Source organism: Elephantulus edwardii, unplaced genomic scaffold, assembly GCF_000299155.1.
Source record: "Elephantulus edwardii isolate Elephantulus edwardi_28Jun2011 unplaced genomic scaffold, EleEdw1.0 scaffold00077, whole genome shotgun sequence".
Taxonomy (NCBI): Eukaryota; Metazoa; Chordata; class Mammalia; order Macroscelidea; family Macroscelididae; genus Elephantulus; species Elephantulus edwardii.
In genome coordinates, this window is record NW_006399827.1 from 14609614 (window position 1) to 14622929 (window position 13316).

Consider the following 13316-nt stretch of genomic DNA (forward strand, 5'->3'; position numbering starts at 1 on the left):
GGGGAGAGGGCTGGGCGGGTAGAGAAGTGCAGCAATGAATGAATGGAAATCCAAATTCTCTGTAAATGTTCATTAAAATTATTAAAAAAATAAAAGAAAGTTGGTTTTATGAATGCTGATAATGATGTATTATTTGCAAATGGGTATTGTATCAGTCTAAATAGAAGTATAAGGATGAAATTGTTAATATTTATTACTTGAGGGGTAGGATTAAAGGGACAGAAAGGGGGGGAAAGGGAATTCGTTTTGTGCCCTGGCACTGCTTGAGTTATCATTGTGACCCTAAATTACTACTGTTATTGTAAAACACAAAAACGTGTAGAGGTGGGGAGCTCTGGTGGCCTAGTGGCAAGAAGCTGCACTGCAATCCCAGAGGCGCACGGTTCAAATCCACCAGGTGCTCTGCCGCAGAAGGAGGGACAATCCCCTCCTGTACCAGTCAGATCTGATTTGATGGTACACTCAAAAACGTGTAGAGGTGTGTAGAATTATGATTTGATGTAAAGCTTTTGACGTCAAGCTTCTCCTACCTCCTCATGATTCTTCTTTAGATACGTCATCTCCTCACTCAGGGATTCATACTGCAGCTCATGGTCAGTCCTGCACAAGGTCAGCTCATCCAGGACTCGCCGCAGCCCATTGATGTCAGCATCAACACTTTGGTGAAGGGCAAGCTCGTTCTCATACCTTACAGGACAGTAAACGAATTGCAGCATGGGTTAGACTGCCTCGAGGTATTGAGAAATGAAACCTCAACTGCTTTAAATGGATATTGAAAACTGAATTAGGACCTATACATGAGAGAAATAAATTGTGCTCGCTTTGGCAGCACATATACTAAAATTGGAATGATACAGAGAAGATTATCATGGCCATTACACAAGGATGACATGCAAATTCATGATAGAAATAAACAAAATTAATTCCTTGACCCCCTACCTAATTCCATGAAGAATCATCAACTACTATTCAACCCACACTTTCCATAGCATGTTCCAACAAAATAAAAAAAACAAACAAACCTTATTTTTAGATTTTCTTTTAATTAATATTTTTTACTTAGTGAATATTTATTAAGCATATAATTTGTAGTTGGCATTGTTTCAGGCAGGCATAGAGAGGCATTGATATTTTGGTCCAAGAATGTAATAAATAAGCAAAAATTTAAAATATACTTGATTCAAGATCTTAGAACAGAAATATCTGGTTGCTGTTCTCTTTGGAGTTATAGTTTACTTAACAGTCAATTGAAATTGTATTGAATAGATTAAATAGCAAGGATATTTTTCCTAAATCCCAATCATTTCAATCACCTACTTTAGCCGGAAATCATCGGCAGCCAGTCTGGCGTTATCAATTTGCAGAATGACATTGGCGTTGGCAGTAGTGGAAGAGATAATCTAGAATAGATGAGAAGGGAGAACACAACAGATAAATTTGCTCTTGTAATTGGTTATTTTGTTGTTGTTGTTGTTGTTGTTATTGTCATGTGCTATTGAGTTGGAATCTACTCATAGCTAACCCTCTTGTGGTTGCCAAAGGCTGTAAAATCACACAGGAGGAGACTGCCCATCATTCTTTCATGAAGCAGTTGGTAGATCTGAACTGTCTGCCTTTGGTTTGGCAGTTCAACTCCTTACCCCTAGTTCAGCCACCAGAATGTTACACAACCAACCTTTTGCAGAACAAAATTACTTCCTTAGGTAACAATAAAATTTTGTAAATTGCAATTAAAATGTATGGATGTGATTTTTACTTCTCACGTAATGCATGCATTTCTTAGAATGCAGCATTTTCTTGTATCTATGAATATATTTCAAAACAAACAGTTAAACTGGAGCAATGTTACTAGCTACCATCAAGTTGATTGTGACTCATGGTGACCCCATGTGTATCCAGGTAGAATTACGCTCTGTAGAGTTGGTTGCCAGTGACTCAGTTTTCGGAAAACTTCTGCTGACCTTGGGTGAATACAGATTTTCTAGCTTTTTGGTAGAGTAGCAGGACTAGTAGCAGTTGAATGACATTGAAATTTATAAAGGAAAAGGCTTATTTTAGTAATAATAAGTATTCATGGAAAGAAAGAAATATAATTCAATAGAAACTACAATGGTTTCCAGGTACATTTCTATATCTTTGGCTAAGTAATTCTTAGTTTTTAATTTGAAGAGTTTCAAAGCTGCAATTTCTCACCTTGTTCTTAAGATCCTCGATGGTCATGTGGTATAAGCTGTAGTCATGATCAAGTCCACGGCAAGATCCAGGACCATACTTTTCATACCAACCCTTGATTTTTCTCTCCAGTTCGGCATTTGCTTCCTCCAGAGCCCGCACGTTATCCAGGTAGGATGCCAAACGGTCATTGAGGTTCTGCATGGTCACCTTTTCATTTCCAGAGAGCAGTCCCCCTTCATTTCCAGCAAAGCCAACACAAGCTGCATTTCCAAGGGCTCCAGCAGTATGGCTTCCACCAGACACATTGCTCAAACCCCCACCAAGGGCGCAGGAAAAACCACTTCCGGTAGCAGAGCTACCACATGCGTTGTTGCCTGCAAAGCCTGCCCCTCCACTGGGTGGTCTGATAGATCCAGTTCCAGATCGTAAGCAAACATGCCTGGATCCGCTAGAAAATCGGAGAGACATGGTCTTAGGAGAATGTTCACCTTGTCTGCAGGGACAGCGTTGAGGGAGAACAGAACATTGTGTGCTCATAGTTTCTTTGGGCTTTTATACCCAATTATTGGGGTGTTGCTACTTGCGCTTTACATGCCAAAAGAAAAACGGCATCATTCAGATTAGCCCAAAATTATGTATAATTGGGAGATTTTATTTTTATAATTAATGTCTGACATCCCTGGGTATTGCTTCAGGATATTTGTTATCTTAAATATAATAGTGTTTGGTCTATATTAAGTTCATTATTTTAACTTCTAATTTTGAGTGAGTAATTCTTGACTTTCATCTAGACCCTAGGAATATACCATCATTATCTTTTGCAGGCTGTTATAAAGTTTTAAAAGCTAAGTGTGGTTGTTAAAGGGTACCATCAGCTATATAGTAGGGTCTCATTTACCGGAAGGTAAATTAGCAACAAACTACAGAGCAGGTATCTTATATCACTGTTGTTATGTGCTGTCGAGTCACCTGTGAATAACAGATATGGCAACTGAGGCTGAGACCTCAAATTTGGAAACACTTAGATCCCTAGAGGGGGAAAAAAAGTATTTAAAAAATGTGATCCTAGCAGTTTTATAGTTTTTACCATAGGGTCTTCTGTTTCTTTGTAGAATGACAGAAACATTTAATTCAATACCTTATTTAATATGTATTGCTAATACATCTGGTGTTCAATGATAAATGGGGGGGAACCCCTCTGAATATGTGATGCTAAATGCAGAGATAAAAAAAGATACCATGATTTCTGTTTTTAAGAAATTTATGGTCATGATTAGAAAGGGGCTGGGCTATGTGTCAGGCTAAAACATTTGGAATGAATGCTCAGTCAAAAGCAGATGGCGACATAAGCAACTCAAAGGAGGCTAGAGGACTAATTCTAATGCCCAAGTATTGGTACTGATGAAAAGAATAGACTGTAAAGGGTAAAGAAAGTAAAGTTGACAGAATTGAGAATGATTCTTAAGTAATTGTTTTAGACACTGGGATAACCAAAGTAAAATTAACTGAGCTAGAGAATGCAAGTGGAAGAATATGTATGAGAAGGTTCTGAGCTCAGTTTTGCACTAGGAAAATCTGCTGTCAGGACCTTTCAAGAGTGCTGAGAAGCAACGATGTTAGTTTAGATACTAAGTGCACCTGATCCAGGCCATGGTCTTTGCAATTACTCGCTATGCATCAGAGGGCTGGACAATGAGTTTTGTGGTGCTGGAGAAAAGTCATGGAATGCCAAGAAAACAAATAGGTTTGTCTTGGAGAGGGTGAAACCAAGTTTCTCCTTGGAGGCTAGGATGTTGAGGCTCTGTCTCACATACTTTGGGCATGTGGCCAGGAAGGACCAGTCCTTGGAGAAGGACATCATGCTTGGAAGGGTGGAGGGACAGTGCAGGAGAGGACGACCCCAGATGAGATGAATTGATACAGGAACTAGGGCAATTGAGGTAGGTGTGTTGGAGTCAATGAGACTGACTCAGGACAGTGCAAGTGCAAGCTTCAGAGCCATTGTACATAGGGTCTCTAAGAGTCACAGGTGACTCAACTTCATATAATGACAACAGAACAGTTGCTGGTAAATGGAAAACATAAATGGAGACCATCACTGTTGTAAATATGATATATGGAGCTCTGGTGGCATAGCCCATGGGGAATTAATTGTACTGCTAACCCAAAGGCCACGAATCCCCTGAGAAAGATGGGTAATCTCCTGTGCAATTTACAGCTTCAAAAAAATCTAATGATGTGTGAGCTTTGAGTCACTTTCCACTCAACACTGAGTGTTAGAGGTAGAGATAAGATTGAAATTGTCAACAATTTCATCTTACTTGAATTCATAATTAACACCCTTGGTACCAGCAGTCAGGATATCAGGAGATGTGTAGCACTGGAAAAGGCAGATGTCAGGGACAGTACTCCAGAGTCCTGACGAGCAAGAATAATAAAGACTCAGGTGCTTCTCATTCACGTCATGATTTCTCCAGTCTCCTGGTAGGCATCTGAGAGCTGTACAATGAAAAAGGATGGCAGAAACAGAATCTATGCCTTTGAGTTGTGGTATTGGCGAGGAGTACTGAGTGTATCATGGACTGCCAAAAGAACAAACAGATATGTCTTGGAGAAAGTGTGACCAGGGTGTTCCTTAGAAGCGAAGATGGCAAAGCTTCGTCTTATATAGTTTGGGATGTTGTTAGGAGGGGCTGCTCCTTGGAAAGGGACATCATGCTTGGAAAGGTGGAGGGTCAATGAATGAGAGGAAGATCCTCAACGAGATGGATTGATACAATGACCACGGCAATGGGTTCAAGTGTGTGTGAGAGGATACAGGATAGGCCACGGTTTGGGTCTGTTTTTTATAAGTTTGGTTAAACAGCAACAACAATGTGAGAGGGGTCGGGGTGGGGGAATGAAGAGGGCAGGCTGAGCTGAAAGGAAAGGAAAAATGGCCAAAGAAAGTGGCCTGAAAAGCATCTCTCTGAGGTGGTGGCCAAGGAGGGTGGGACAGAAGCTAACGGAGACAGGGAGAGCAGGGACAAGAGGGCGTGGTTTCAGGTTCTGTAGGGAAGGTGGATAGAAAGTGGTGTTGTCACCGGTATTATTGTGGATGTCTTCTAGAACTGCGCTGATGAGAGCAGGCGCTTTTACCATGCCTGGTTAGTATTGTAGGATCATGGCTGGCATTGGATGGTCTTTCAATACATTTTTCTGGGTAAAGTTGTAGGACCTTATTAGATTTCACCTAATTCTATTTACTTTGGCAGATGAGGCAACTGAGGCCCAGAAGGGGTAAGCAATTTTCTCAGAGTTAATACACATGTTAGAGCTGACCTTGGGATTCTGGCATTACTGAGCACAGATGAGTTATAAATAATTATTCTGGGTGACACTTGTGGCCTCGTCCGTGGTTAGTTGTGCCGCTAACCCAATGGCAGCACTTTCTCTGGTTGCTTGAATCCACCAATGTTTTCTCTAGGGAATGATGGACAATCTCCTCCTATGTGATTTACAGCCTTGGAAACCTAATGGAAGGCCAGCTATGAGTTGATTCCAACTCGACAGCTAAGAGTTTGAGGTTTTAATCCCATCAATAGTCTTATCACACTATGGGTATTTTAAAATTATTTTTATTTGGAAAATTTAAATAGTAAAAGAGTATTAAAGTCTAAGAACAATTAGAAATCTCTTCAGTGCCTTGTTATGACGTATTTGTAACTAATTAGACCAAGAGGTGTAATATACCTACATCTTGTTATGTGAATATATTTGTATAAGGAGCTTTCACAACATGAAAGAAAAGACGTTACTTATTTAAACAGCACCTCTCAAGAAGTGTCTCCTGTTTTCAGTTAGCATCTGTCATTACACTTGCCCCTGACTTCCCATTCCAGCAGATGGCAGCATTTCTCTTCAAATGAATGTTCCTGAGCTGTTGCTGTATGCCTCTAAGTAGGAACCAACTCACAGCTGACCCTCAGAGGCAGCAAATTACTTGGGAGGAGATTGTCCATCTGTCTCTTGACAAACAGCTGATGGATTTTTTTTTCTCAGCTGATGGATTTGAACCACATACTTTTGGGTTGGTAGCACAACACCTTACCACTCATTAGAGCTCCCTGTTGTAGTTAGGTGATGTCAAGTACAACTCCCCTCAGCCTGTGCCATCCTCATCCTCTCTGATACACTTGAGCCTATTGCTGCAGGCACCATGTCATCCCACCTCATTGAAGGTCATCTTCTCTTTTGCTGACCCTCCACCTTTCTCTGCTTCCAAGAAGCACTTGGGTTGCACCTTTTCCAAGAGTTCATTCTTTTGACTGTCTATGTGATATTCAGTACTCTTCTCCAACACCACAACTCAAAGACATCAATTCTTGTTCTGTCATCCTTATTGATTGTCCAGCTCTCAGAAGCATAGCAAATGACTGAAAAGAGCACAGACTTAATCTTCGAACTGACATCATCATTCTTCAGTGTTTTTGGAGAATTTCCTGATAACGGACTTGTCCAAAGCAATACATCTCATGATGTCCAGATTTCTGGTACCAAGGATGTTGATGGTGGATCCAAGTAATTTTAAATCATTGACAGTTTCTCCATCTATCACGATGTGGCCTATTGACCTAGTGGTGAGGACCTTTGTTTTCTTGATATTGAAATGCAATCCATATTGAAGGCGGTAATCTTTGATCCTCTGCAGCAAGCATTTCTGGTCCTCCTCACTTTTAGCAAGTAGGGTTGTGTCATCGGCATAATGCAGGTTATTGATGAGTCTTCTTTTAATCTTGACGCCACATTCTTCTTCATAGATTCTGGCTTGATGATTCATTTGTTCAGCATACAGATTAGATAGATATGGATAAAGGACATATCACTGATGCACATTCTTCCTGATTTTAAACCGTGCAGTTTAAAATCCCTTGTTCCTTCTGGACAGCAGCTTCTTGATCTAGGTATAGCTTTTACATGAGTACAATTAAGTTTTCCGAGATTCTCATTCTTCTCCACTTCTATCTGACACCTCCACACTCTACTAGAGATGCTTAAACCCTTGTTTAGAAGCAATAACACTATTTTCTGAGGCTCTAAATCAAGATGAGCTTGAAGAGATTTCCAGACATTTAATGTGATGCTTTACAACGTTCAAGGGTTCTAGATGGCGCAGGTGAGTGGCTGTTAATGTAAACATTAGGGGTCTAAACCCACCTAGCAGCTGCTGGAAAGAAGGCTCTGGTTCCATGAAGATTGCCACCAGGAAAACCCAGTGCAGCAGCTCTGCTCTTCCATTTCACAACTCGCATAAGGTGGGACAAATGATTAATGTGCATGGCTGCTAACTGAGAATTTGGCAGTTGACTTGGCCCAGAGGCCCTTCAGAGGAACAATCTAATGACCTGCTTTAAAAAAAATAAAAAAAATTAGCCTTGGAAAAATTCCATGGAGCACAGTTCTGTTCTGAGACACGTGGGGGCGCCAAGAGCCAAGAGTCTAAATCTATCGCAAAGCCTCTTGGCTTCTCTGAACCTTTCTAGGAGCGTGGGAATTAGAAAGGTTTTGTCTTCTCTAAAGAGGAGCGAAATGAGGGTGTACTAGGTGGGGCAGGTTAAGAGCGGGTCTTCTCAATTCGTGCAATATTCCTTTGCACTAATTCACGTATTTATTCTTCATTCGAGAAATACTTGATGCAATACTTAATGAGCACACGCTGTGCACTAGGCACTACTGTGCTAGTAGTCGGGGATGCAGAGGAGAAGAAAACAGATGCCTTCTCATCTATTATGGGACCTGTTGTTTCCTTGGCTCTATTGCCAAGAAATCAAATGATTATTTATTTATTTTTTTTTTTGCATTGGGCAAATCTGTCACCAGGGACCTCTTCAAAGTGCTAAAGAACAGAGATACAGAGATGTAAGTTTAAAGGCTGAAATGCACCTGATCTAAGCCATGATATTTTCTGTTGCTTCAAATGCATATGAAAGGTAGATCATGAATAAGGGAAACTGAATAATTGATGTTTTTAAATTGTGGTGTTGACAAGTCTTGAATATACTCTTCACACACTACCGAAAGAACAAATAAATCTGCTTTGGAAGAAGTGCGGTTGAAATAATCCTTAGAGGCGAGGATGGCGAGATTTTTGCCTCATGTATTGGCATATGATCAGTCTTTGGAAAAAAGACACACTTGGAAGAGCAGAAGGGCAGCAAAGGAGAGGAAAATTTTCATTGAAATGGATTAACAAAATTACTTCAACTGTGGTCTTAAGCACAGTGGAGAGATTGGAGGATGGTGCAGGATTTGGGCCTTTTGTATATATGATTGTCTGAGTCAGAATTGATTTGATGGCACCTAACAATAACAACAACAACATTGTTTAGTGGAGAAGTAAGTAGTAAGCAAAGAACTACAAAACCCTAAAAAGTGGTAAACAGTAAGTATGATGGAGCTATTGCGGGAAGAGCCTATTAGATTGGGTGAAATGTTTTGGACAAAATGACTTTAAACAGGCCACTGAAAAATGAGTGTGATTGCCAAGCAAAAGGGCAGAGGGGCATTGTGGGAAACAGAGACTTACTAGAGAAATGAAAGCAGTGGTGCGTTTAAGAAGTGAAAGAGGACGAGCATTTACTAAGAGAGAAAAATAACAGGAGCTGCAGATGAAGAGCCTTCTTCGCCCAGGTTAGGGATTTTGAGACCGGATCTTAAGAGATGAGACTGCTCTCGGTTGAATCATATGCTCCAGAAAGATGAGTCCTAACCCTGATAACTATGCATGTGGCCTAATTTTGACATATGATCTTTGCAGACTTCAAGTTAAGATGAGGTGCACTCAAAAGCTTCAGAGTCTCCAAGTTCCTCCCCACCTCCTCTCTCCCAGTAATTGCTCTGGTGATGTTCAACTGTGTACTGAGTCCTAAACCTTCTCTCTCTCAGATATGGCAAACCTGCTGTATCTTTCTTCTCTATGTGGTGGAAGCAGTTCAATACTTGGCTGCTAACTGGAAGGAAAGTGGTTCAAAGTCATCCAGAAGCTGTGCAAGAGAAAGATGCCTCTCTCTTTCTCTGTTAGATGACAGTCTAGAAAACTCTATTGGGCAGTTTTTTCATTCTGTCACACTGGGTCATTATGAGCCTCTTTAGCACCTAACCGTAACAATTGCAGTAGAGTGTTCTCTTTGCCACAGTGTTGACAGCTTTTATTGATGTACTATAGGGAGTTGCCAGCTTCAATCCTTACCTTCTCTTTTTTCTCTCTCTCATTGCCATTGCATCAGAACTGACTCATAGCTGACCCTCCCTTAGGTTTCCAAGGCCATAAATTACACACAGGGGCTTGCCTGTCTTTCTCCAGCAGAGCCGCTGGAGGATTCAAACCACAAAGAGGCCATAGCCTTTGGACTATCAGTGCAACACCCTACAGACTATGCCACCAAAGCTCCCTCCTTCTCTCTTGGGCCCTGAGAAGTAAGAGAATGCATAGATTCTGCATATAGGTGCAGTCATTTGATGATTTCATTACACTTTCTTGTATAGTCCTGTGATTGAATATTTCCCTACTAAAATGTAAATAATTCTTTTGTATGTAACTTCCCATCTTTTTTTAAACTTTGTTTATACTGATAAATGTGCACATAAACACACACACACACACACACACACACACACACACACACACACAGAAAGAGTACCCACCCTTGCCTTTAAGATGACGATCCTGACATTCATGATGGCCCTCAGTGAATGAGAGGAAACACCACTATCTTTCTGTGGAGCAGCTGGTGGTTTCAAACTGCTGACCTTTTACTTTGCAATCTGACACTTAAGCTGCTTTGCCACCAGGGCTCCCTATGCTATTAGGTGCTCTTGAATTGGCTGTGAATCGTAGTGATCCTGTGTGTGCACAGCAGATGGGCATTTGGGGGAGTAGAGGCGAACTTGGCGGGGTAACTCTGCCTTACCCTGCTCCATCATCATAATCTCTGCTGTATTTTATCCCATGGTGGTATTCACTGTGTTAATCCATTTCACTGAAGATCTTTCTTAAACATATAAAACAAGTATATGTATGTGTGTTTGTAGAAAATTACATGTTATATTATTTATTAATTTCATTTCTGGACAGCAAATCTTCCAAGGGACACTGAATCGCTTCTGATTCAGAGTGAGCCTGCCGGGTATACAGAACTGCCTGTAGGATTTCCAAAGCAATGTAACTCTTTATGGAAACAGATTGCTCTGGGAACTACTGCTGAGTTTGAACTTCTGAACTTTGGTCCGCAGCTGAACGCTTTCCAGAGCTCCTTTGCATAGTAAAAGGAGTGGATAAAAAAAAAATTATTTTTTAAAAAACCTAGAGTGTTAGGTCTGATACAGTTGAGAACCCCTTACCTTGTCTCGGCAGGAGTGAGGTAAAAATGGAGCGCTGGTGGCTGAGTAGGATGTGACCATAGGAGATGAAACAGCCTGTTGAGTTGGGGGAAGAAGACATTAGAATTTGAATTTACATTTCTTATCTTAGAAAATAAGAGACAAATTAAGATTTTTTCTCAGTATAGGCATAGTCACAATGGATCTCTAGAAACCAGTAAAAAATTCATAAACTGTTGCACAACACGGAGAAATCTAGAAAAAATTTTGGTGAGTTATTCCTAATCATGACACTATAATAAATTATTTATATTAGTTAATGATAATGTTTTAAAACAAAATGCCTACAATTGATTGTATTAAAAAACAATGATTGGCATGCTCACTAAAAAAGTAGTCTATAAAAAACAATAGTCTCCATCTTACTTTTTAGTAAGTAACATTGGGTTCTTTATTTTCATTGTGTTTCACTCACTTATCTTGTGTTTTATACAAACTTTCATTTACATTGAGTTTCATACAATCGTTCATATACATTTTATATTATTGTTTTTTAATTACATTTTATGTGATATAATTGTTGTTGTTATGTGCCGTCGAGTCCCTTGCGACTCATAGCGACTCTATATACCACAGCTCTAAACCCTGTTCTGTCCTGTGCCAATCTCACTGCCTCGGACGCACTAATCCCGATTACCCCAGCCACTGAATCAATCCACCTCATAGAGGGTCTTCCCCTTCTGCGCTGTCCCTCCACCCTCCCAAGCATGATGTCCCTCTCCAAGGACCTCTCCCTCCTTACAATATGTCCAAAGTATGTCAGACGAAGCCTCAGAATCCTTGCCTCCAAGGAGCAGCCTGATTTAACCCTCTCCAGGATGAATCTGTTTGTTTTCTTGGCAGTCCAGGGTACATTCATTACTCTTCTCCAGCACCACAGCTCAAAGACATCAATTCTCCTTCTGTCCTCTCTAGTCATTGTCCAACTCTCTGATGCATAACAAGTGATTGCAAAGACCATGTATCAGATGCACCTTAGTCTCCAGAGTGACACCATTGCTCTTCAGTACCCTGGAGAGGTCCCTAACAGCAGACTTTCCCATTGCAATACGTTTTCTGATTTCCTGGCTACTGGTGCCAAGAGTGTTGACCATGGAGCCAAGCAGACTAAAGTTGTTAACAATCTCAATCTCTTCACCATCCATCCTGATGCTGCCAATTGTTCCAGTGGTGAGAATCTTTGTCTTCTTGACATTGAACCTCAGTCCATACTGAAGGCTGCAGTCCTTGACCCTCTGCAGCAGGTGCTTCAGGTCCTCCTCAGTTTCAGCAAGCAGGCTTGTGTCATCTGCATAACGCAGATTGTTAATAGATATTCCACCAATCCTGTTACCACATTTCTCCTCATAGAGTCCAGCCTCCCGGGTAATCTGCTCTGCATACAGGCTGAAAAGGTATGGAGACAGATGCATCCCTGGCATACACCCTTCCCAATTTTGAGCCATGCAGTGTTACCCTGCTCTGTTCTGACTACTGCCTCTTGGTCCAAGTATAGGTTTCGTATTAGCACAATTAAATGTTCTGGGATTCCCATTCTTCTCAGAGTCAGCCACAGTTTGTTATGATCCACACAGTCAAATGCCTTTGCATAATCAATGAAACACAGATAGACATTCTTCTGGTATTCTCTGCTTTCAGCCAAGATCCATCTAACATCAGCAACAATATCCCTAGTACCACGACCCCTTCTAAACCCAGCCTGGACTTCCGGCAATTCTCTGCTGATGTGCTGTTCTAATCGTTTTTGGATAATCTTCAGTAGAATCAACACAGTCAAACGCCTTTGCATAATCAATGAAACACAGATATACATTAATTACTATTAATCTATGCCTATTATTACTCTGTCTTTTCAGTCTCCATTGAATTTTTCCTGTTCCTTCACCCCTTTCATCTGCCCACTAACCTCAGCTATCCTAGTAATTTCTACATTTCCTCCTTTTCCCACATCTTCTCCTATTGAAACTTTATACACATCTTGCTCAGTTATCCTTCTATTTTTACAATAATGATCTTAGACAGTGTTTGTCCTTATGAGACTCAGTTATTTCACTCAGTAGCAATGGACTTCCTAAAAGTCCATTGTCTCTCCCTATCTCAGAGACTGAGGTGTGTCTGATCCAGGCCACAGTCTTCGCAATTACTTGCTATGGATTAGAGAGCTGGACAGTGACTAAGGATGACAGAAAATTGATGGTTTCAAATTGTGGTTCTGGAGAAGAGTCTTGAACATACCATGGATGGCCAAGAAAACAAAAAGGTCTGTCTTGGAGAGGGTGAAACAAGTTTCTCCTTGGAGGCTAGGGTTTTGAAGCTTCATCTCGTGGCCAGGAGGGACTGATCCTTGGAGAAGGACATCATGCTCAGAAGGGTGGAGGGACAGTGTAGGAGAGGAAGACCCTGGATGAGATGGATTGATACAGTAACTGGAGCAATGGGGGTTGGTGTGTTGGAATCCGTGAGAGTGGCTCAGGAAAGGGCAGGCTTCAGAGCTGCTGTACATAGGGTCGTTATGAGTTGCAGGTGACTCGATGGCACATAACAACAACATCTGACTGGTGGAAACGCTGAGATGATAGCTCTTATTCACCCTTTGAACGTGGGACAAAATGTTGGTAAAACTTTGAACCTTACTTAGCACAGTATTTTGTAAGTAGTAGATATAGAACTGTTTATAAAAGATTGTTTGACAATTGATCTTTTAAATTTTTTAAAATTTTATA

At 40.9% G+C, this 13316-nt stretch overlaps 1 protein-coding gene across 1 annotated transcript in view; it reads right to left on the bottom strand.

Annotated features, from left to right (window-relative positions):
• Window positions 1–2664, bottom strand: part of KRT28 (keratin 28) — a gene marked incomplete at its 3' end in the record, with an annotated part of 15280 nt that extends 12616 nt beyond the window's left edge. The window contains exons 1-3 of the mRNA XM_006889483.1: window positions 2194–2664; window positions 1318–1400; window positions 531–687 (exon numbers count right to left, since the gene is read on the bottom strand). Of these exons, the coding sequence (XP_006889545.1) occupies window positions 531–687; window positions 1318–1400; window positions 2194–2643 (690 nt within the window). The remainder of the gene's footprint in view (window positions 1–530; window positions 688–1317; window positions 1401–2193) is intronic.
• Between the last annotated feature and the right edge of the window lie 10652 nt (window positions 2665–13316).